Source organism: Bos javanicus, chromosome 10 (genome assembly GCF_032452875.1).
Source record: "Bos javanicus breed banteng chromosome 10, ARS-OSU_banteng_1.0, whole genome shotgun sequence".
Taxonomy (NCBI): domain Eukaryota; kingdom Metazoa; phylum Chordata; class Mammalia; order Artiodactyla; family Bovidae; genus Bos; species Bos javanicus.
In genome coordinates, this window is record NC_083877.1 from 39,766,645 (window position 1) to 39,790,676 (window position 24,032).

The window sequence follows — 24,032 nt, forward strand, 5'->3', positions numbered from 1 at the left end:
GATTAAGTCAAAGCTTATTTTAGTCAATAAGTTATGTTAATAGCTGGGGTACTAATACTTAATGGCCTGAAAATTCTTTATAATATTTTTAAAACATGATGGGAAAAACATCATCACCACACATATCTCTGTCCTTTGGTCAACAATCCCTTACTGTTCCTTCCAACAGGTGAAATTGGCAAAACATGGTCTCATTCAATTTTATCAGAAGCTGAGTGTCATCTGCAGTTGCAGCAGAATCCTTGAGGGGCATCACTCATGGAAAGAAAATTCAAGCTAAAAAGCATTTCCAACCAAGGGATCTGTTTTCCAGGGAATTTCCAGTTCTAGAAGATACTGGCTTTCTGGGATAGGGCCAGTTTGCAAAGATGCCCTCCTCACAAAATCAGCATAATGTGAACTTGCTATTCCTGTTGCCTGGGAGTTTCTTCAACTGCTTATTCACCAGGTAAATGACTTTATTATGGTCAAATCTCAAAAAAATTTCTTTGCAAAATTCCTAGTTTTTGTCCAAAGCAATTGAATTCCTTCCTGCTTTGAATTATATAAACATAGCAGCTTATAATAGCTCTCCTCATAACATACCCTTGTTTAGTTGCTCAGTTGTGTCCAACTCAGCCACCTCATGGTCTGTAGCATGCCAGGTTTCCCTGTCCTTCACCATCTCCCAGAGCTTGCTCAAACTCATGTCCACTGAGTCAGTGATACTATCAAATCATCTGGGCCTCTGTTGTCCCCTTCTCCTCCTGCCTTCAATCTTTCCTAGTATCAGGGTCTTTTCCAATGAGTCAGTTCTTTGCAGCAGGTGGCCAAAGTATTGGAGCTTCAACTTCAGCATCCGTCCTTCCAATGAATATTTAGGATTAATTTTCTTTAGAATTAACTGTTTTGATCTCCTTGCATTCCAAGGGACTCTCAAGAGTCTTCTCCAACACCACAAATCAAAAGCATCAATTCTTCAGTGTTCAGCCTTCTTTATGGTCCAACTCTCACATGCATACATGACTACAGGAAAAACCATAGCTTTGACTCTGTAGAAATTTGTCAGCAAAGCAATGTCTCTGCTTTGTATACGTTGTCTAGGTTGGTATTAGCTTTTCTTCCAAGGAGCAACTGTCTTTTAATTTCATGGCTGCAGTCACCATCTGCAGTGATTTTGGAGCCCAAGAAAATAAAGTCTCTCACTGTTTCCATTGTTTCCCCATCTATTTGCCATGAAGTGATGGACCAGATACCAAGGTCTTTGCTTTTTGAATTTTATTTATTTTTCTTATTATAAACGTATTTATTTTAATTGGAGGCTAATTACTTTACAATATTGTATTGGTTTTGCCATACATCAACATGAATCCGCCACGGGTATATAAGTGTTCCCCATCATGAACCCTCCTCATACCTTCCTCCGTGTACCATCCCTCTGGGTCATCCCAGTGCACCAGCCCCGAGCATCCTGTATCATGCATTGAACCTGGACTGGCAATTTGTTTCATATATGGTATTATACATGTTTCAATGCCATTCTCCCAAATCATCCCACCCTCTCCCTCTCCCATAGAGTCCAAAAGACTGTTCTATACATCTGTGTCTCTTTTGCTGTCTCACATATAAGGTTATCGTTACCATCTTTCTAAATTCCATATATACACGTTAGTATACTGTATTGGTGTTTTTCTTTCTGCCTTACTTCACTCTGTTTAATAGGCTCCAGTTTCATCCACCTCATTAGAACTGATTCAAATGTATTCTTTTTAATGGCTAATACTCCATTGTATATATGTACCACAGCTTTCTTACCCATTTGTCTGCTGATGGACATCTAGGTTGCTTCCATGTCCTGGCTATTATAAACAGTGCTGCTATGAACATTGGGGTACATATGTCTCTTTCCCTTCTGGTTTCCTCAGTGTGTATGCCCAGCAGTGGGACTGCTGGGTCATAAGGCAGTTCTATTTCCAGTTTTTTAAGGAATCTCCACACTCTTCTCCATAGTGGCTATACTAGTTTGCATTCCCACCAACAGTGCAAGAGGGTTCCCTTTTCTCCACACCCTCTCCAGCATTTATTGCTTGAAGACTTTTGGATAGCAGCCATTCTCACTGGCGTGAAATGGTACCTCACTGTGGTTTTGATTTGCATTTCTCTGATAAATGAGTGATGTTGAGCATCTTTTCATGTGTTTGTTAGCCATCTATATGTCTTCTTTGGAGAAATGTCTGTTTAGTTCTTTGGCCCATTTTTTGATTGGGTTGTTTATTTTTCTTCAATTGAACTGCAGGAGTTGCTTGTATATTTTTGAGATTAATTATTTGTCTGTTGCTTCATTTGCTATTATTTTCTCCCATTCTGAAGGCTGTCTTTTCACCTTGCTTATAGTTTCCTTTGTTGTGCAGAAGCTTTTATTTTTAATTAGGTCCCATTTGTTTATTTTTGCTTTTATTTCCAATATTCTGGGAGGTGGGTCATAGAGGATCCTGCTGTGATTTATGTCAGAGAGTGTTTTGCCTATGTTCTCCTCTGGGAGTTGTATAGTTCTGGTCTTACATTTAGATCTTTAATCCATTTTGAGTTTATTTTTGTGTATGGGGTTAGAAAGTGTTCTAGTTTCATTCTTTTGGAAGTGGTTGACCAGTTTTCCCAGCACCACTTGTTAAAGAGATTGTCTTTAATCCATTGTATATTCTTGCCTCCTTTGTCAAAGATAAGGTGTCCATAGGTGTGTGGATTTGTCTCTGGGATTTCTATTTTGTTCCATTGATCTATATTTCTGTCTTTGTACCAGTACCATACTGTCTTGATGATGTAGCTTTGTAGTGGAGCATGAAGTCAGGCAGGTTGATTCCTCCAGTTCCATTCTTCTTTCTCAAGAGTGCTTTGGCTATTCAAGGTTTTTTGTATTTCCATACAAATTGTGAAATTATTTGTTCTAGCTCTGTGAAAAATACCATTGGTAGCTTGATAGGGATTGCACTGAATCTATAGCTTGCTTTGGGTAGTATACTCATTTTCACTATATTGATTCTTCCAATCCATGAACATGGTATATTTCTCCATCTATTAGTATCCTCTTTGATTTGAATGTTTAGTTTTAAGCCAACTTTTTCACTCTCCTCTTTCACTTTCATCAAGAGGCTCTTTAGCTCCTCTTTGCTTTCTGCTATATGATGGTGTCATCTGCATATCTGAGGTTATTGATGTTTCTCTCAGCAATCTTGATTTCCACTTGTGCTTCATCCAGCCCAGCATTTCACATGATGTACTCTGCATGTAAGTTAAATAAGCACAGTGACAATAGACAGCTCTGACAAACTCCTTTCACAATTGAAACAAGTCCATTGTTCTATGTCCATTTTGAAATGTTGCTTCTTGACCTGCATACAGGTTTCACAGGAGGCAGGTAATGCAGTGTGGTATTCCCATCTCTTTAATAATTTTCTACAGTTTGGTGTGATTCACACAGTCAAAGGCTTTAGCACAGCCAATGAAGCAGAGGTAGACATTTTTCTGGAATTCTCTTGCTTTTTTTTATGATCCCACAGTTGGTAATTTGATCTCTGGTTTCTCTGCTTTTCTAAATCCAGCTTGAACATCTGGAAGGTCTCAGTTCACACACTGTTGAAGCCTAGCTTGGAGAATTTTGTACATTACTTTGCTAGCGTGTGAAATGAGCACAACTGTGCGGTAGTTTGAACATTCTAGCTGCATACCCAAGCCACCATTAGAATATTTACCTTCCCCTTTCACTCTGAAATATTTAAGAATTGAATTATCTGTAAAAAGGTGATGGTTTTCATATTTGTAACAAGAACACTCATAAAATTGTTTGCAAAGAACTGTGAGCTCAATAAAGTTTTATTGAAAAAAATGCTGAATTTAAAGATTAGAGAACAGGAACTCCACATAAGATCTATTTGTCATAAACTTAACCCCCCCCAAAAAATCAGCATGAAAAACTCAGGATTTCATGAACCTTTCATTAAAAAGTACTATTTATGAAGACCTTTCAGGTTTTTCATTGTTTAACCCATCTAAACTTAACCATGCTTTATGTCACTAACAAGACGATAGCAAAGAATTTCTCTATCAAAATTTAGAGCACCACTCACAAAAATAATTACAGCATATTATTTATACTTCTTTGTACTTAATTTTTTGCTCAGTTTCAGCAAACATATTACTATTAATAAACCATCTGAATAAATCAATTATGTCCATGATACCAAAACTAGAGGCATAAGCCATTTGTCATAAGAGGACAGCATGTGGGTAATTCAATATAGAATTTTAAAAACTCAGTTAAGATTTAAGGTTCTTCCTTAAGAATGATATAGCAGTGGAACAGATAGAAACATCACCTCTAAAACCATCTGGTGTTGGTTTCCTAGTATACTTCTTGAGGCCTCATTAGAGTAGCAAAGAAAACAAGACAATAAAATTCTGCTTTAGCCATCATAGCTGCTGAAATGGAGGCAGCTGGCATTTCTACAACCAGTGTTATAACATAGAGGGATTGTGCAAAAAGGTATTCTCTTATTAGTCAGTCTCTTACTCCATCTTATTGGTCTTATAAACATTAGATTTTTTAAAATATTTTTAAATTAACTCTTATACCTTTTTCTTTTTTAGGCTGCCCTTGCACAGCATAGGCTTCCCTGATGGCTCAGATGGTAAAGCATCTGACTGCAATGTGAGAGACCCAGGTTCGATCCCTGGGTCAGGATCCCCTGGAGAAGGAAATGGAAAACCACTCTAGTACTCTTGCTGGGAAAATCCTGTGGACAGAGGACCTAGTAGGTTATGGTCCATGGGGTAGCAAAGAGTCAGACATGACTAAGTGACTTCACTTGTACTCCATGGCATGTGGGATCTTAGTTCCAATTCCAGGCATTGAACCCATGCCACCTGAATTGGAAGTACAGAGTCTTAACCACTGAACCACAATGGAAGTTTCATTTTATAGTAATTTGGCTAATGTGACTCATAGCTAATCTTAAAGAATAATGTTGAACAGATTTAACTCTGCTGGGACTCTTTTTGCCTCTCCAGGGGAATTTATTAGTTTCCAAAGTATTGCCCAGGCCAAATTTCTACCTTGATTAGGAAAAAACCTTGGCATATAGTCACCTAATCTTATGACATATCTGTACTGAGGTTACTCATATATCTAAATTGGTTCCAAGAGACAGCAAAGATTAGAAATCACATCGTGAGCTTAATTAGCCGGGTCATTGATAGCAACTGAATAAATTGATGGTAAACAAAGGAATAACCTATGTTTTATTTAAATAAAAACTGTTAATTCAACATATATCTATTAAGAGCCAACTATGTGTCAGACTGTTCTAGGCACTGGAAGTAACAGGACAAAACAGACAAAAATCCTGCCCTGAGCTGTTTGCAATTAGATGGAGACAATCACAGACCTTAATACGTTCCAGGCACTCTTCAATCAGTTTTACACATATTTCTTACGTAATTTTATGAGACGACTAGTATTATTACTTATTTTACTTAGTACCAATCTGAGAAATAGTATAGATAAGTTTGCCACAGCAACATATATAGTGAATGGCTCCAGAGCTGAGATTCTAATCTAGGCAGTCTCACTTCAGATGGATAAACACAGTAAATAAACTCCAGAGTGAAATAAAGTTAATAATTTTCAAGTTCTAATTAAATTCCTGGTGATATTTATGCCAGAGGAAGAATTAATTCTGCTGCTCTAATAGAAGGGATAACATTAATATCATCCATTATAATAAAGCCTAAGGAAGGAAAAAATAGACATAGTTTGCTAGTCAGGCTTATAGAAATCTCTATCATTTATAATAGCAGACAAAAAGGTCTTGTGAACCCACTAAGGCATGATTTAAAAGCCTAAATTCTGAAGTGATGGTAGAAGAGGCTCTGAGGCCATTGCTCAGTGTTTTCACTTCTAATTTATACAAAACTATAATGGGCTGATTTATTTAAGTTCTCAGACTTCACAAGGTAAGGAGGAGAAATTTCAACAAGGAAAGGATTCCTTAGACAGGAAAATGGAGAACAACAGTGTAGGTGACAGCATGCCACTAAGAAAAGAGTAAGAAAACAAGTGTATTATTACAAGGAATAGCACGCAAATTCACAAAGATGAACTTATTAACCAAGTCTTCTTCTAGTTCAACTGTCAATCTTAAAATAACAGATTAGGCAGGTACAGTTTGAAAAGGCAAGAAAAGAAGAAATATAGCCATATCTTCAGGTATTAATCATGGGATAAAGAGAGAGAAAAAGGGAGAAAGAGAGAGAGTTTTGCTGGTGCTTCTAAAGTAAACTATCAAATACTACTTTGCAAAGGACAAAAGTGGTCATATTTTGCTAAATACAATACTGGACCAAAGGTCAGATTAAATAAATCAAAGTATATCAATCATGCATACATTCATATTTAACACATTTAAGCATTAAAATGATTATTTATGTTAGCCTCTAGAAGTAGTTACATAAAACAGAATATCATATCTTGATTGCTGAATTGGGTCACAACTCAAATGGCACTTGCATCATGGGTACCTCAGCCCTTACCAAGTATCTATTACAACCTTCTAGCTGGAATTTCTGCTGCAGCCTGAAAATGTTGGAGTGAGGAATCTAACTCTAGGAGATGAGAGGTGCTTCAATAAATCAAGGCCTGCCCTGGGAAACGTGAGCACTATGTACATTTTCATTTATAAAGGGCTAAATATGTTTTTTAGGAGATGTTCTCCTTTCAAGTACACAACAATTAACTATTATTTACTTTGTGCTTACATTGATATTCTTTCCCCACGGTTAATTAAATGAAAAAGAAAGGAAAAGAGAGGCTGAATCAGAGCATAGTTTGTTAAAAATGAATGTGCCAAAGAAAAGGGATTTGATTCCAAGTTTTGTGTGTGGTTAGGAGCCAATTTCGGAGAAGGCAATGGCACCCCACTCCAGTACTCTTGCCTGGAAAATCCCATGGACGGAGGAGCCTGCTAGGCTACAGTCCATGGGGCCGCTAAGAGTCGGATACGACTGAGCGACTTCACTTTCACTTTTCACTTTTCACTTTCATGCATTGGAGAAGGAAATGGCAACCCACTCCAGTGTTCTTGCCTGGAGAATCCCAGGGACGGGGAGCCTGGTGGGTTGCTGTCTATGGGGTCTCACAGAGTCGGACACAACTGATGCAACTTAGCAGCAGCAGCAGGACCCAATTTATTGGACTAAATTACAAACCACAAAATTGTGGTTTGCACTTCAGAAAAATGGCAATTTTAAACTCTAGACCTTGTAATAGGTGTCAGTACTGTATCATGTTGACACACTGCAAATACTAACTCCTGTTTAAGAATTTTATTAGAGACCTAAATCCAACATGAGTCAAAAATAGCTGTTTCTTATCTTGGGATTTCAGACATTCAGAGTACTTTTAAATATACTGTTGCCATATTCTGGGACAATGCAGCTATATTATAAGGGAGGCATTTCTTTTTTTGAGTAAGATAATACTGTAGTGTAACATATGTGAAGGAACTAAAAAAGCTGCACAAAATAAAATGTTGCTTAAGGAAAGACTAAAAGCCAACAAAACTTTTAAAATACAATTTTAATATAAAAGATAAAACATTTACTGAATCACCTCTGAATTCAAATCCTCTTGACACATGAGAAATGCATGTACAAAAAATGTCCTGCTGATATTTTATTTCTCAAAACTATTGAAAATATAATTTTCCCTCTCTAGTTCCGATGCTTTCAACATAGATTTTGTTAAACCCATATTTCCCATTCTGCATGATTAATATGCACTAATGAAATATCTTTGCAGAGGAAACAAATACTTACCATTTGTTTGCAGTGTTGAACTATGCTTTGTTTTTCTTCATCTTAATATTGATATGTATTGAATTGCCTATTAAACTCTCCAGTGACTTGAGAATTAAATCCATATTACATATTCTTTGACTGTGGAACTGTATACATATAATAATGCTTTTCTAAACCTGTTCATATTTAACATTTGACTTAAACACACAAAACAATGCTTAGTACACAGAGTGTTACATAGTCACTGAATTTTCAGTGAAAATCTAGATAACTAGATCTGAAATCTAGTTATCATTTTGCTGTGTCGTCCACACTGTCATAACTCTATCTGGATACCATATCTGATTGCTGTTTCCTTATGGTTCCAAAATGAAAAAGACATAAACATTACAATTTTCAACAGGTTGAGCTAATTCTAAGCCTGAAAGACAAAATGCAGTGAGGCAGGACTTTAGTTAAGTATTCATGATCAACACCAAGAGAAATAGAAAGATAGATACAGTTAAGAATAGAAGGAGTTTTACTTCTTTTCACCCATTTCGTACCTCTCAGACAGTTATCTTAGTGGATTCAATCCCAGGGAAATTTATAAGAACCTATATCACACTATTTGTTTTTCTAACAGCTTGTTCATTTACTTTCTGTTGTGTCTTTTCCCTTCCACTTTGAAAATATATATTTTAATTTGTACTCAATATGTGATAATCATTTTGAAAAAATTTCTTACTTATGGTTACTTAGTAAGTCAAACTATATGAAATTGCCTATATTTTACCATTTTAGAACTATACACTATTTTTGGTAAAACAAAGTAAACCTATCTTGCCAGATTCTACTAAAGACAAACCACTACCTAATAGTATTTTACTTGACTAAAAATTCTGCCTCTTGCTTGGCTGTGCACAACGTTGCAATGCAAAATCAAACTGCAACTTAAGAGTAGCTTCAGACAAGTGTCGTATCTATTACTGCCAAAAAATTGTACACCAGTTTATTGATCATTTTCCTTTTTGTCAAAGCAGGGAAATAGGTACCATTAACTGAGGAAATCAGTCCTGGGTGTTCACTGGAAGGACTGATGTTGAAGCTGAAACTCCAATATTGTGGCCACCTGATGCAAAGAGCTGACTCATTTGAAAACACCCTGATGTTGGGAAAGATTGAAGGCAGGAGGAGAAGGGGACGACAGAGGATGAGATGGTTGGATGGCATCACTGACTCAATGGACATGAGTTTGGGTAAACTCCGGGAGTTGGCGATGGACAGGGAGGCCTGGTGTGATGACGTTCATGGGGTCACAAAGAGTCGGACATGACTGAGCGACTGAACTGAACTGAACTGAACTGAACAAGAGGACGAGGCTACTATCCATAAATCTCTAGTACACAGTGTGTCTATCAGAAATCAATAATGTTGACTTTACCACACAATCACTCGATAGTATGTGATTGAAGGGTGCAGTCAAAAAAAATGGTCATGTAGTACAATATACCAAGTAGGGAAGAGTGACTAAAAGGACCTAAAAGAAAGAAATACTGCTCAAAACATGAACTAAGGCATATTACTAAACAATTGGACATACCGATTTTCTATAGCAATAGAACAGTAGCAAGAAAATAAAGAAGAGTATGTTGTTTCAAAAAAAAAAAAAAAAAAGTGTCTCCTAGAACAGATGTTGCAAAAAAAAAGAAAATGGAGGGAAAAGCCAAAATCTTTGTGATGCTCTGGAAATAAGTGCCCCAAAAGCAAACCGAAAGTACAAGCTGCATCTAGACGTACAGTCAAAGTCTAGACTTAAAGTCAAATTTCTGATCAACTATCATTATGCTCCAATTCATCTCTCTCATTTTAGTCCCTGTAACAATACCTGAGATACTCTACTCTCAGGATATGGACTACTGTGTGGATTGTCTTAATTTTCAAATTTAATTCAAAGCCTTTATGAACCAATGTGAATCTTTTAAATTCTGTCTAGATGTTGCTCAAATGATTGTATGAATTTAAGTTAACAATGGCTGCAAGGCTAATCTTAGCCACATCACAGGATGTTAAATCCTATGAGAAGTGTGGTTAAGGTCAGAACTCTTTGAAAAAACAAATATTTCAGCATGACGTTTTAACAATAATATGTGTATTTCACCATACCAGAATATCAGTGGAAAAAAAGTCAGATATTTATGGCACATTCCTTCCCTCAACAAAAGTTGTTTGCATTTTTCCTGTTCTTTAAACTAGAAAATTTATTCTAGAAGTGTTTCCTGATGAGATAATAATCAATCTCTACTTCTTTTTAAAATTTACATTTACTTGGTACTGATTAGTATACTTGATTTTAAGAAAGGGTAGGAATATAAATTGTATCGATTTCTTCATTATGAGAGTAAGTACATTACCAAAAGGTTTTATAAAAATTTGGCAGAACTAATGTAAAAACTTACTCATTACTAATACACATATTAGTGATATGATATTTTGGGGCTTCCCAGGTGGCACTAGTGGTAAAGAATCCACCTGTCTATGTAGGAAACATAAGACACAGGTTTGATCCCTGGGTTGGGAAGATCCCCTGGAGAAAGGCATGGCAACCCACTCCAGTATTCTTGCCTGGAGTATCCCATGGACAGAGGAGCCTGGTGGGTTACAGTCCACACGATTACAAAGAGTAGGATACAACTGAAGTAATGTAGCACAGCACAGCTAAATATGATAATTTATATTTAATATTTGATATTCACTTATTTCTGTAACCATTGAAAATGTTGGAATTTGTGATTTAATATTTCTGCTGAAAAGCACAAAGTAGTCTATTGTAACACTGATACTTTCAATAAGTAAAAAAGGACAACCAAAGGGCTAAATGAGATTTTGGAACTCCTCATTGATTTCTTCACAATGGTAATTTTTTTTTATCTCACAACCATAATACCACAATACTTAGAGCCCACCATTTTCCAGGCAATTTAAATACAATATCATTTAATCTTCAGTTTGTGTAATAAGGTAAAGTTCTATGGGGAAATGTGTACTTTTAAATGTCTTAGAGCTGGAGGCAGGACAGTGACCAAGAATATATCTTCTCTTGAATGAGATGAAAACCTCTCTGCCAGTGACTTTTTGTAAACAAAATATTGAAGGCTCAAGATTTGCAAAAATTTTCTCAAGAAGGTTCATGAGTTCCATGGGTTATTTGTTTGCTATTTTTTCTCAAATAGTAATGTAAGCCTCATGTATGAAAGTACAACAGCACAATGAGGTATTAATCTTATCAAATTCTGCAAGCCTGAAACTTGCCTGCATCAATGTTGGAGCTTAAGAGTATCTGTGTACATATAGGCTGTATCTACTTCTTTGTAGCCATCTCATTTCAACTAATTTTCCATTGATGTTAGTGTTACCATGCAAATAAAAATGAAATCTGAGAGTAAATATTCTCTTTCTATCAACCGATTATCCACCCATAGCACGCTGTCAACATGGCTTAGCAAAAAGCAGGTTCAAAGAGTCAAAGGACTTGGTCACACAAGTGGGGAGAGTCAGGATCTACACCTTGGTTTTTCTTACAAATGCTTCTTTATGTAGAGCTGCTTAAGGCTGCATGTGAACCAGTGTTAACAACTGACATTGAGACTCATGTTCCATATGAGGGTAGGCTGCATGTGAATTAGATTATTAAGCGGCCAATTATACTAGCTTGCTTGAGATTATAGGATGTGAGACCTTCATTGAATCCAGGACAAACTTGGATGGTTGGAAACCCTCAAGACCACTGATATAATCTATTCTAGGATTTGGGGTAAAAAAAAATATGGGATTAGCTACATGCACTTATGGAAATTATTGTATATCATCATGAGATCCAGTAATGTATTAAATCAACTTTGTCAGTGAATGATCATAAAAACATTCCAAACTACAAGTTGTACATGGCAAGTTCAAAACCATATAAGAACCTTAAAGTGCATTTCCAGCAACTGAATTATTATCTATAATAACACATTTCTCAGCAGTTTCACTAGAACAACAGAACCTTATTAAGTACTAAGCCAAGGCCTACAAATCTGCAATCTAAAATGAAAAATTAATTGTTCTAAAGTGTAAAAATTCTATTGCTTTATTTTAGCATGATCTCACCCAACTTGCTGAAAGAAATATCACATGACTTGAACTCCTTTACTCTTGTAAGTAACTTTTAAATTGTTTAATTATAATTATAGTTTAATAGCATTTGAAGAATAACTGTGTAAAGCTGGGAAATATCATCAATGAATTGTTCTAGATGTTTGCTAAAATACAGACTATTTGACATACTTCAAAGTATTTGGTTAAGTTGTAAGGCAATATTTCTTTAGTGGCTCAGATGGTAAAGAATCTGCCTGCGATGCAGGAGACCTGGGTTTTATTTCTGGGTAGGGAAGATCAACTGGAAAAGTGAATGGCAACCCACTCCAGTAGTCTGGAGAATTCCATAGACAGAGGAGCCTGGTAGGCTATAGACCATGGGATTGCAAAGAATCAGACATGACTGAGTAACCAACACTTTCATTTTTAAAAATAGGATTTCAATAATTTATACCCCTTTTATGATAGTGTTGCCTTTCATTTGATTAACAGTTTTTTTTTTTTCTTTTTTAATCTTTGCTTAGCTATCTACTATATCTGAGTTATGATGTCTTCTGGGCAAGTTAATAGTTTATGAGGAATATTGTATATAAGAGTTCATGCTGAGAGTCTAAGTTCACTTTGGATGTAGTGAACTTGAAAAATTCATTGCTAGGACAATAAAATGTACAGGTGTAGAGAGATCCCAGAAATATGCATACTTCCTGGTACTATGGTAATAGAATTTTGGAAAATTTGGGTCACATTGTTATTCAGAAAATCGTCTCAGACAGACCAAAGTTGAAGCCCCATAATGACCATTGCTTCTGTCCCCAGATTCACTGCATACTCAAGATCTGTATGCTCATATTATGAAGCTACATTAATGAGGATAGGGCATATATAGGTTCAATTACCATAGGAAATGATGGAGCACTCAGACGAAAAATCTGTTACATATCAACAAAAGTGCAAGTTTATTTAATTCCTTATCATTTTCAAAGAATAGTATTTTATATTTCTGATAAACATTTTGTCAATTATAGTTTGATGGAAATATGACAGAAGAAGTATTCATTCTTATAGATTTTCCTGGAGAATAGTAGTATTTAATTTATCCACTGATAAAAGTAATTTTTATTTGAAGACTAGTAATCAATGACTGAAGCTATATACCATATCCTAGCAAAAATCTAAGATTCTTGTCCTCATCTCACCATGATTACTGATGATACTGATTTTATCCTTTATCTCCATTATCAAGGTTAACAGCCCAATGATGACTACCATTTATTGGATTTGTTATGTGCTGGAATCTCTAAAAGTTTTTCATTTAAGGGCATTTACAGTCTATAAAACAAAATAATATGGATCTCTGTGTCATCTCTATTTTAAAGAGGGGAAAAACAAGTTTAGAGAAGCTAAATAAAATCTCAAATTTGAGAAAAACAAATATGAACCTTAGGCTTTTGAACTTCAAAATTCATGCAAGAGAGGTGTAGGAAACATCTCATTCTCTAATTATATGGCCTATCATTAAGATTGTACTAGTATTGCTTGTATTCTTTTGGTGTCTTTAGTAGTAAATACTGTTGTTTAGAAAACCTGCATTATGTATAATTTTAAAAAATCTGCTAAAGCATTCATATTCCCAAGATTTTACCATAAAAAATAAAACATTTTTTCCATTTCTTCTCCTTTTTCTTCCTTCTGTTTCTTCTTTTTCTTTTAATAAGTGGTGCTAATAACCTGTTTGGCTAGATGCTGTGGAGCTCACCTAAAGTAAAGAAGTTCAAATATACACACGGCTAAGAAATATTTATAAGGTTAGTACTCAGGTACAGATGACAGAGAAGTTTCCCCAGTCATTTCCTTTCATCTTTTTACTAGTTATATATGACAATGGGATATACTATTTTACAAGAGAAGGTGCTTATGTCCACACTATTCCTATTACAGACAACTCCATAAAATTCCAATAACTGAAGTATTATTTATTTAATCATAACACTTAGATAATTTAAATTCCTCTAAACATAGACGATAACTACCATGAATAGATCACAGCATACACAACATTTTATGTTAGGTCTCACAAAAATTGCTGAGCATTACAACTGTTCTACAGGTTATATAAAATAATAAGAACAGATAATAGTTATATAATGAAGGGAACAGATGTTTCGTAACCTCTTTCTTTTTCCATGGTAAAATTTACTGGGACAGATTAGAGAGGAAAAAAATGGAGAAAGAAGAAAGAGAGAAAGCAGAAGAGAAGGAGGATGTAGATGTTTCCCGTATTTCTATAGTCAGTAATATTTTTGGGATGACTTGGTTCCTAGATGTGATACACATTTATGGAAAACATCCTAATTGGATAATTTTATAAATGCCAAATTTGAGCAGACTGAATCAGAAGACCTATATAATTTAGTAAAATTAGCCCCACCTGTTTCATTTCTTTATGGAATTCATCATAACCTCCCAAGTAGGTACAAAATATGTATTTCATCCTAAAATAACATGCTTAATTCTTATTTGCCTTTGAAATCACGTCATCAACATATAAGTGCTTGAAATATATTGAAATAAATTAAATCTGTTTAATTATAAATTATAGGTGTCCTCGTGTTAGAAATACACATAATCTGAGAAATTTCAGTTTATAGTTACCATAATTATGATATTTAAAAATATATTTTCATTTATTAATATTCTAAATTTTCAAATTTGAACAGGTTTATTTTAATAAACTATGAAAAATACAAGGACATTAAGAATTTACCAATCAAAAGGTAATATTCATTTTCTTCCAAAAGGGAGTTGAAAAACTATCAAAATGATTTTTAGACCTTGCTATGAGGTTATGACAACTGAAAATCAACAAACATGCTATCTTATGTTTTATAAAATTCTATGAATTGTTCATGATGAGGTCTAAGACAGCTAGATTAGTATGATAAATAATAATAATATTTATGTAACAGAAAATTTTTCATAGCATAGCAAGTAGTCAACAGAGACCAACAAATGATTGGATACTCCATGACAGATACATAATTTCAAGCTCTACCATGATGCTAATTCATAGTAAGAAAGTTAAGAAAACACATTATTGGTAAATCTATAGATGACACTGACTTTTAAAATGACACCTAGCAGTTGCTTATGACACCTAGTAGTTGCTTTTTTAAGCAGGTCTAGAATATTGATTTTTATCAATGGAAGTTTCTATTCACAAAATGTAAGAGTTTCATGGAAAACAGTCTGACAATAAAGACATTTGTTTTCCAAAGCATTTATATATGTTAAAATGTATACATTGCCAGGTCATTCCCTAGAAATTCTAATTCAGTAGGTGTGGAATAGGCTTAGGAATCTATACTACACGATGCAACTGTTCTGCTGAAAAACCTTTTAGAAACCCTCATCCACAGCAGACATTATTTCCATCTTCACATGCTTTATCATTTGGGCATTGTGCAAGTCCAATCGATAGAGTGATTGAAATTTAAAAGTTTATTTGACTATAAAGATGTTAAAATGAAATTTTGTCTATACAAAATATACATTTTTAGTAAATTATTTGATCTCTATACAAAAATTATTAATATTTCCAAAGTTATACTTTCCTAAGTATATTACAAAGGAGATTAATCAAACATTACAATATTTATAATAGAGTATCTTTTCCCTCAAAAGTTACACATTTTCCTTGACATTGTGTACATTAAGAAGTGTGAGAACTTTTTATTTAGAAATTCACAAGAAGGAAAACTTAAAAATACCTGACTCTCATATTGGTTATGGCAGTGGTGACTTAGGATCTCCTGATGGTAGTAGAACTATGGACTTACTTGTTAGTTTACAGGCCAATTTGCATGGAGATGATGAAAACTTATTTGAAATTCATGGACTCTTCTAACTTTGAGCACAACCAGAGGGGAAATGTGCTTAAGCAAACCTGATTTGAATATGAAAAATTCAAAAATTCACCAGGCACATGACATACCTGATTATGTCAACACAGAATCAAACAAGGTACAAGTTTATATTTTTCAATTTGGTTATTTACCATAACTCTGAAGCTCATTTTGTAATGACTGTCAACCTAAATGTTGTGAAATATTTATAAAAGAGAATATTCAAAATATTCATAAAAGAGAATAATAGTTTGTTTGTTCAGTCTAGACATATAATAATTTTGCTTAAAAAATAATGGACCAGAAAGTGATCTTGTGTTCTTCATGGGACAGGTAGTCAAATCTCTGCTTTCTGAGCTAATGATTGCTAAAAATTATCTTGGAAATAGTCATCCAGCTGCTTTACAAGACTTTAGGAGTTGGAAAGCCTATTACTTCTTGTGATAATCTTTTCCTTTCCACTTTAGGATAAATCATTTATTTCTAATAAAACACTATGGCTGAGATTTAAGTTCATTTTCTCAGATCCACAAAAGATCTGAATAGCTAGTCAGTCTCCTATTTTAAAATAACCCTTCAAACATTGGGACCAAGCCTATCTCCATCTCTTCTTAGCTGTGGAAATTGGAAAGTAATAAAATTACACATATGTTCAGCATAAAAAAAAATACAATTTTATTGTACTTTAATCTTTAAGAATTTTTGTTTGTCTTACTTCAGTTCATCCTCAAAACAACCCAATGAGGATACTTTTTAAATCAAAAATTTTGTTTTTTTTTTTAATTTTCATTTTATATTGGAATACAGTTGATGAACAAGCTTCTGTTAGTTTCAGGTGTAGAGCAGAATGATTCAGGTATACATATATATCTATTATTTTCAAATCCTTCTCCCATTTATATGTTATTATACAGTTCTGAGCAGAGTACTTTGTGAGATATAGTAGGTCCAAATGAAAATATTTTAATTGCTGTAGGCCAGTTTGTTATGTGTCAGGTGATGGGAAAACACGTGACTAAAACAACTCACCTGTTTACATCTAAGTAGTTATAAAGGTAAACTTAAATGATAAGCATTAAATACTTTTAAAATTAATAAAGCACTTCTCAAATGCAAGGCTATAACATAAGTAATAATATATCCACTATCACGCTATTCCTCATTTCACTGAATTGAAGAAATATTCACACACATTGAGATATGGTGAAGTCAGCTTGGCTTACACATGATCTGGCTTGAACTAGAACACCCTGTCTTATCATCTGTCAACATGCACTGTACATTTGCCTTAATCATTAATAAAAAGGATGCATTTAAAAATCAAAATGGAGTAACTATGGTTCAGGCATCCAGGATGGAGCCGAGGGGTCTCTTCATTTTCTGCCATTAAAGTAGTATCATCTGCATATTTGAGGTTGTTGGTATTTCTCCCTACAATCTTGATTCCAGTTTGAGTTTCCTCCAGCCCAGTGTGGAAGTTAAAAAAGCAGATGTACTCTGCATAGAATTAAATAAGCAGAGTGACAATATACAGCCTTGTTGAACTTCTCTCCCAATTTTGAACAAGTTGGTTGTTCCATGTCTGATTGTAACTGTTGCTTCTTGACCTGCATATAGGTTTCTCAGGAGACACATACAGTGTTCTGGTGTTCCCATCTCTTTAAGAATTTTCCATAGTTTCTTGTGATCCACACACTCAAAGGCTTTAGCATAGTCAACAAAACAGAAGTAGATGATTTTCTGGAACTCCCTTGCTTTCTCCATGATCCAAAGGATATTGGCAATTCAATCTCTGGTTCCTCCAACTCTTCAAAACCAAGCTTGTGTATCTGGAGGTTCTCAGTTCACATACTGCTGAAACCTAGCTTGAAGGATTTTGATCATAACGTTGCTAGCATGCGAAGTGAGCAAATTGTATAATAGTTTGAACATTCGTTGGCATTTTGGCATCCCTTCTTTGGGACTGGAATGAAAACCGACCTTTTACAGGTCAAAGTATGAGCACACAATTTTTTCATCTTTCCAAAAAGCCCTAGATTTAATATTCTACCAAATGAGTAGATGGAGTTGCTAACTACTAGCTCATTGTCAGAGGAACAAATAAGTATGTCCCTTAGTGTATTCTTTATACATTAACTCATAAATCCTTTCCTATAACTTTATGAGTTTATGAGGAAACTAGGGCAAAGAAGAGTAAAGTAACTTGATCAACAAGATCTAATAAGAGCTAATAAGTGGCAGACCCAGGACCTAAACTGAAGAAAACCAAACCCTACAGTTTTCAAGGTTTTTGTTAATGGGTAAAGCACTTTTTAAAGTACTATACTTTTAATATAATAACACAGGATCAAAAACTCATTAATTGCCACTGAAAATTTCTCAAAATTCATTCAAATTCTAATTTATTATGGTGATTTTTTATATACAAACTTAAAAAAGTAGCTCATTCACATGCTCTCTCTTTGCTCTTTCATTCAAGCATTTCTTCTCAACATGTTTGCAATTATTCTGAGGTCTATATTACTAAACATAGGCTAACTTAAGTAGAAATCTTGTTAATGTTTTGACATTTTCTACAAAAATAATTTCCTAAAAATACCTACCTGAAATTACCAATTAGCTTTCTTGACATTAAACGTAGTAAGGGAAAGGCTCTTTTACTCAGCTTTGGAATCACAAAACACTTTTAGCAACTTGGAGCATAAATTTTCATATGAAAAATCTAGTATTTCTCTGAAATTTCTTTGAACAAAATACAGGCTGATTTGTGATATCTAGGTAAGCATTATTTTAAGGAATTATAATTTGATTTGCTATATAAACAAAAACCCTACATGGGAGTCTATTGCAGTTAAATTTTACAGTTTCCAATTATAAAAAATTTTTAATGTATCACAGAATTTTCTGGAAAGAAAAGACACTGTTCCTACATATACTATAGAAATCGTTTGGTCTGTTAAAAAGTTATAGAGACTTTTAAAACATTTGTTGTGGATAATGAACATAAAACATTCAGATTGTAGTTCCATACCTGTTTTATTGGAAAGTCTAAATGACACCATCTTATCAGGGATATTACATACATTCCTCACTGAAGCAATGCAGCTATAATTAGCATAGTCCTGTGGTCGAAGATTCTTTAGTTTTAAAATCTTCGTTTCACCCTGAAAATGTAGAAAAAGTCATTAGAAAAAGTCAGTGGTAACCAAATTAATAAATGGATGAATCATGACACTGTATTTTAAATCATATTATCAGAATATGGAAGATTGTCATTTATTTAAGAAAAATGCCCTAAATATTAAAAATATATTGCTTTTAAAAATCATACTGCCATGTGCTTGGAGATAAAAGCTAACAAACAGCAATGAAAATTCATAACAATTTCTTTGCAAACCAGCTTCCTAAGGGGAGGATCTATTCCTGGTGGTAGTCATGCAAATTATTATGCAAAGATCAGAACAGTGTACTTAATAATGGAGTCTATTCAACAAACAGTGTAATCTATGCAGACTTCAACATGAAATGTTATGAAAGAAAAGGATTCTGAAGATGAGACAATAAATGAAACACTGTTGGTAGAACAAAGTTAATGAAGTCAATCTAATAGTAGATAATTAAATTTATATACATAAATATTTTGTGTATATGGAGCAACGGCAGATGATAGATCTAAAACTGCATTTAAAGAGTATTCATGATGTTTTTATATTATTTTTGTTCTTGTTACTTTACGTTCAGGACTTTAAATCTCCTGAGTAAATCTGCAGGATTGCAGATAAATTCAAATTAGGCAAGTTGTCAAAAATGTCTTATCCACTCTTGATGAACCAAAAAGCCCATACAAAAACACTGAAATTATGCAAAAGATAAAAAGAACCACCAACAACAATAAGATGATGAAAAAAACTTGCCCAATTCAAATAAGGTCTCCTGGGATTTTTTTCTTTACCAGCTAAAGTTATTAATGCATCTCTCAAAATAGTTCCTCTCACAAGTAACTTAATTATGGAGATGGTAAAAATGTCTCCCAATGACATCTTATTTGGTATAGCAACTTTCAAAATGTTAATTTTTCCAGATAACATCTGTACAGAACCATGTGTTTCTTTTATTTTACTTAAGGACTTCATTCAAGTCCTAAAAATTACAATACTTTCATACATTATTCAAAAGAATCAGAATACTTAGTGATTTAATACGTAAGACATGGCCTATTCATTTGCCAACAAAAAGAAAAGAAACACACCCCACACACAAAAAAAGCATAGGCAGGTACATGGTGTTTTCGAATATTCTTCAGTGTGTATAGGCATATGGCTAACTCCTTTCATTCATTGGTAAAATTCAGTCTTAAAACAGTCACACCTTAAAACAATATTTTCCTCTCTAGGATAAATAATAATCATATCTTAAATTTTTTTGTATGAAAGACATTGCATTTTTTCTGTATAAGCAGATGCAAATATACCCCACAGAATATACAAAGAGTCAGTGTGTGTTGTTCTAGAATTTATATTTAAAACATGTTCTCAATATATTACAGAGCTTTCATATTATCTATATACAATGCATATAAAAGTGTGCTTAGTTAGAAAGCATAGAGGAAGAATATGTTATACTAGAACCAGTTGACTCAGATAATTTTTTGAACAAGATACTACGTCTTCCTCCTCGTACCTCTGAATATCATTGCTTAGATTTCTTTACTTCTCTTTCTCCCCTTAACACTTGACTGTTGGTATTCTCTGGAATTCTATTTGTTCCACAGTTAATCACACTTTATAAAATTTCCTTAAATGATTTTATCCTTGCTGATGAATTTATACTGCAAGCCCTATATTCCTGCCTTTTTTTTTATTTTTTAATTTTATTTTATTTTTAAACTTTACATAATTGTATTAGTTTTGCCAAATATCAAAATGAATCTGCCACAGGTATACATGTGTTCCCCATCCTAAACCCTCCACCCTCCTCCCTCCCCATACCATCCCTCTGGGTCGTCCCAGTGCACTAGCCCCAAGCATCCAGTATCATGCATCGAACCTGGACTGGCAACTCGTTTCTTACATGATATTTTACATGTTTCAATGTCATTCTCCCAAATCTTCCCACCCTCTCCCTCTCCCACAGAGTCCATAAGACTGTTCTATACATCAGTGTCTCTTTTGCTGTCTCGTACACCGGGTTATTGTTACCATCTTTCTAAATTCCATATATATGAGTTAGTATTCCTGCCTTTTTCTTCAAGTCTTTATCTCTATTCCAGAACTGTCTCAATTTCAGATGTATAAAGCAAAGTTTTTACGTGTATTTTGTCTATTTTTATGTCTCGTAGATACCTAAAACTCAACATATCCCGAAACAGACTTCAAGTCTCTTCCTCTAAATCTACTCTTTTTTTTTTTAGCAACAGGAATCTTAGATTTTCAATTATTATTTCATATTCATATATTCAGTATCTCCATCTCAGATTCTCTTATTGACCTTGCAACACATCCAATCTTGAACATTTTTTATTTATATTTAAATATAATGCTCTAAGCCCAACATTCAGCTGAGAAATTTGATTGTGCTTAGTATAGCTTAAGAATCCAAGCAAATACGATCATCTAATCTAGAATCAGGACTTTTTTTTTTTAAACATGGAAATCTGATTATGCCCTCTCTCTGCTTAAATCAAAAGAATGCCATGTTATTGTTCTTAAAAATAAACATAATAATTCTTAACATGACTGTCAAGCCTTTGTGACCTGCATTTGCCTCACCTCTCCTGTCTCCTCTCATTTTCCTAATGTCTTCCACATACTCAGCTTCTTGTGGCCACAGACCCTCTGCACATGCCTGGTTCCTTACTTTATGCATAACAAATTTTGTCTCATTCTTCAATCCCAACACTCCTCAGTTCCACAGGTAAGTCTTTCCTTACTTTCTGGAAAAAGAGGAATCCTTTTTTGTGAGGTCTGCTTATATCTTGTTATAACACAGTTTCTTTTTTCCACTTATTTTGGTAATGGATTTATTTTCTGCCATACTCCCCCCTTGCTAGACATTTATGTCTGTCTTGTTCTCAGTAGTATGTCCTAAGCACCTGCTGCTGCTGCTGCTAAGTCGCTTCAGTCGTGTCCGACTCTGTGCGACCCCATAGATGGCAGCCCACCAGGTTCCCCCGTCCCTGGGATTCTCTAGGCAAGAACACTGGAGTGGGCTGCCATTTCCTTCTCCAATGCAGGAAAGTGAAAAGTGAAAGTGAAGTCGCTTCAGTCATGTCCGACCCTTAGCGACCCCATAGACTGCAGCCCACCAGGCTCCTCCGTCCATGGGGTTTTACAGGCAAGAGTACTGGAGTGGGTTGCCATTTCCTTCTCCAGTCCTAAGCACCTGGCAGAGGATTTATCATAGGTGAGATACTTTTTAAACAAATTCTTTTGCAATTAAAAGTACTATGAATACTTATATTTCACCACTCAATGTTTTGCTTATACATATTTATTTCCCCAGAATTTATTTCCGCTTGGTGCCTGATATGAATTCAATAGACATTAATAAATATAGTCAGTATTCTAAAATGAACCAGGCAGTGATAACAATTCTTAAATATATAAAAGAATAAATGATGCCATTTAGATGCATATTTGATGATAAAGTCTCTTTATTTACATAGAATTGATTATATTCTGCCAGTGTTCCTTGTTTCTGTTTCCACTGGCAAATTATATTTAATCCATATTTTATGGATATTTTTTCAACACTTCACTGAAACTTTCAGTGTCACTAATAATCTCTTTTGTTAAAATTTAATAAATCTTAATAAATCTTCATTTCCTTTTTATGTGTGTATACTTCTCCACTTCCTTCTAATACTTTAGATTACCTTTGCTATTTTGACAGCACCTTGTGTGTAGGTACAAAATTATAAATAAAATAATTTAGAGACATTTTGGTTACATTTATTTCATTTTCTATTATACAAATTTTAGTCTGCAAACTTCTACTATTACTACTTTTCTAAACCAATCTGATGCATTATCATGGTTTCAATTAGCACTTATGTATAGATACCTAACAAATTTCTAAGCCAAAACACACACACTTTTGGGAAAAATGGCCAATAGTATTGCAATTAATGAAATTCTGCTTTTCCAAAATTTTCCTTTCTTTTTAGTTGCAATGTTTGCTAGCCATTACTTTACACTCTTGCACTTGAGTGTCTCCACATCCCATCTGGATCTCTTAAGATATTCTATCTTGGTTTTCTAATTCTTTCTGACTCTTCTTTTTATTGTTATTTTCCTTTACTGACTTCTACTCTTCCTGCAATACAGAGCTCCTACCCCCAAAAAAGCCACTTCATATTTTGCCAACAAACAAGTTAGACTTGTCTCTCATTTCCAGATTGAATTTGTTCTCTCTTGGATTCCCCTTGACCTCTCTATGAATGTCCTCGCCCACCATTTCTATTTATAACTCTGACCTCTGACCTCATCTATGTATTTTGATAACTGCCTGACAAAGATTTTCATCAGCAAGACATAGAAGGTCATACAAACTCAATGAGCTCATCATTGCACTCTACTTACACTTACTGCCTCACCTCATATAAATTTTCTCTTCTGACATTCTGCTACATTTTAATGATCACCACCATCAGTTTCCCCTATTCCAGACTCAAGACTCTTGTCATAATTCACTCTTCACTGTCTCTCATTACTTCACATTCAATGGCATCAAATGCCTTAGATTATTTTTTAGTTTTTCTTTTATAAATGGCCTTTACTCTTCAATCTGTAGGCATATTATTTGCTGTAGACTCTCATCAACCATGAATTTAACAAACACAGTTTGAGTGTCTATTTTGGCTAAAGTAATGTACTGCCCACTATTGAGAATTGCTGTTCTACTTTATTCTAATCACTCTGCATACTCCCACCATACGCATCGTCATCATGTCATTGTCATGTTGCTGATGCTGCTGCTAAGTCACTTCAGTCGTGTCTGACTCTGTGCAACCCCATAGACAGCAGCCCACCAGGCTCCCCCATCCCTGGGATTCTCCAGGCAAGAACACTGGAGTGGGTTGCCATTTCCTTCTCCAATACATGAAAGTGAAAAGTGAAAGTGAAGTCTCTCAGTCGTGTCTGACTCTTAGCGACCCCATGGACTGCAGCCTACCAGGCTCCT

General features: G+C 34.5%; 1 protein-coding gene across 1 annotated transcript in view; it reads right to left on the reverse strand.

The window, feature by feature from the left end:
* MDGA2 (MAM domain containing glycosylphosphatidylinositol anchor 2) overlaps positions 1 to 24,032 on the reverse strand; it is a 913,329-nt gene that overhangs the window by 330,001 nt on the left and 559,296 nt on the right. Inside the window, exon 5 of the mRNA XM_061430940.1 lies at positions 18,883 to 19,015. Coding sequence (XP_061286924.1) covers positions 18,883 to 19,015 — 133 coding nt within the window. The remainder of the gene's footprint in view (positions 1 to 18,882; positions 19,016 to 24,032) is intronic.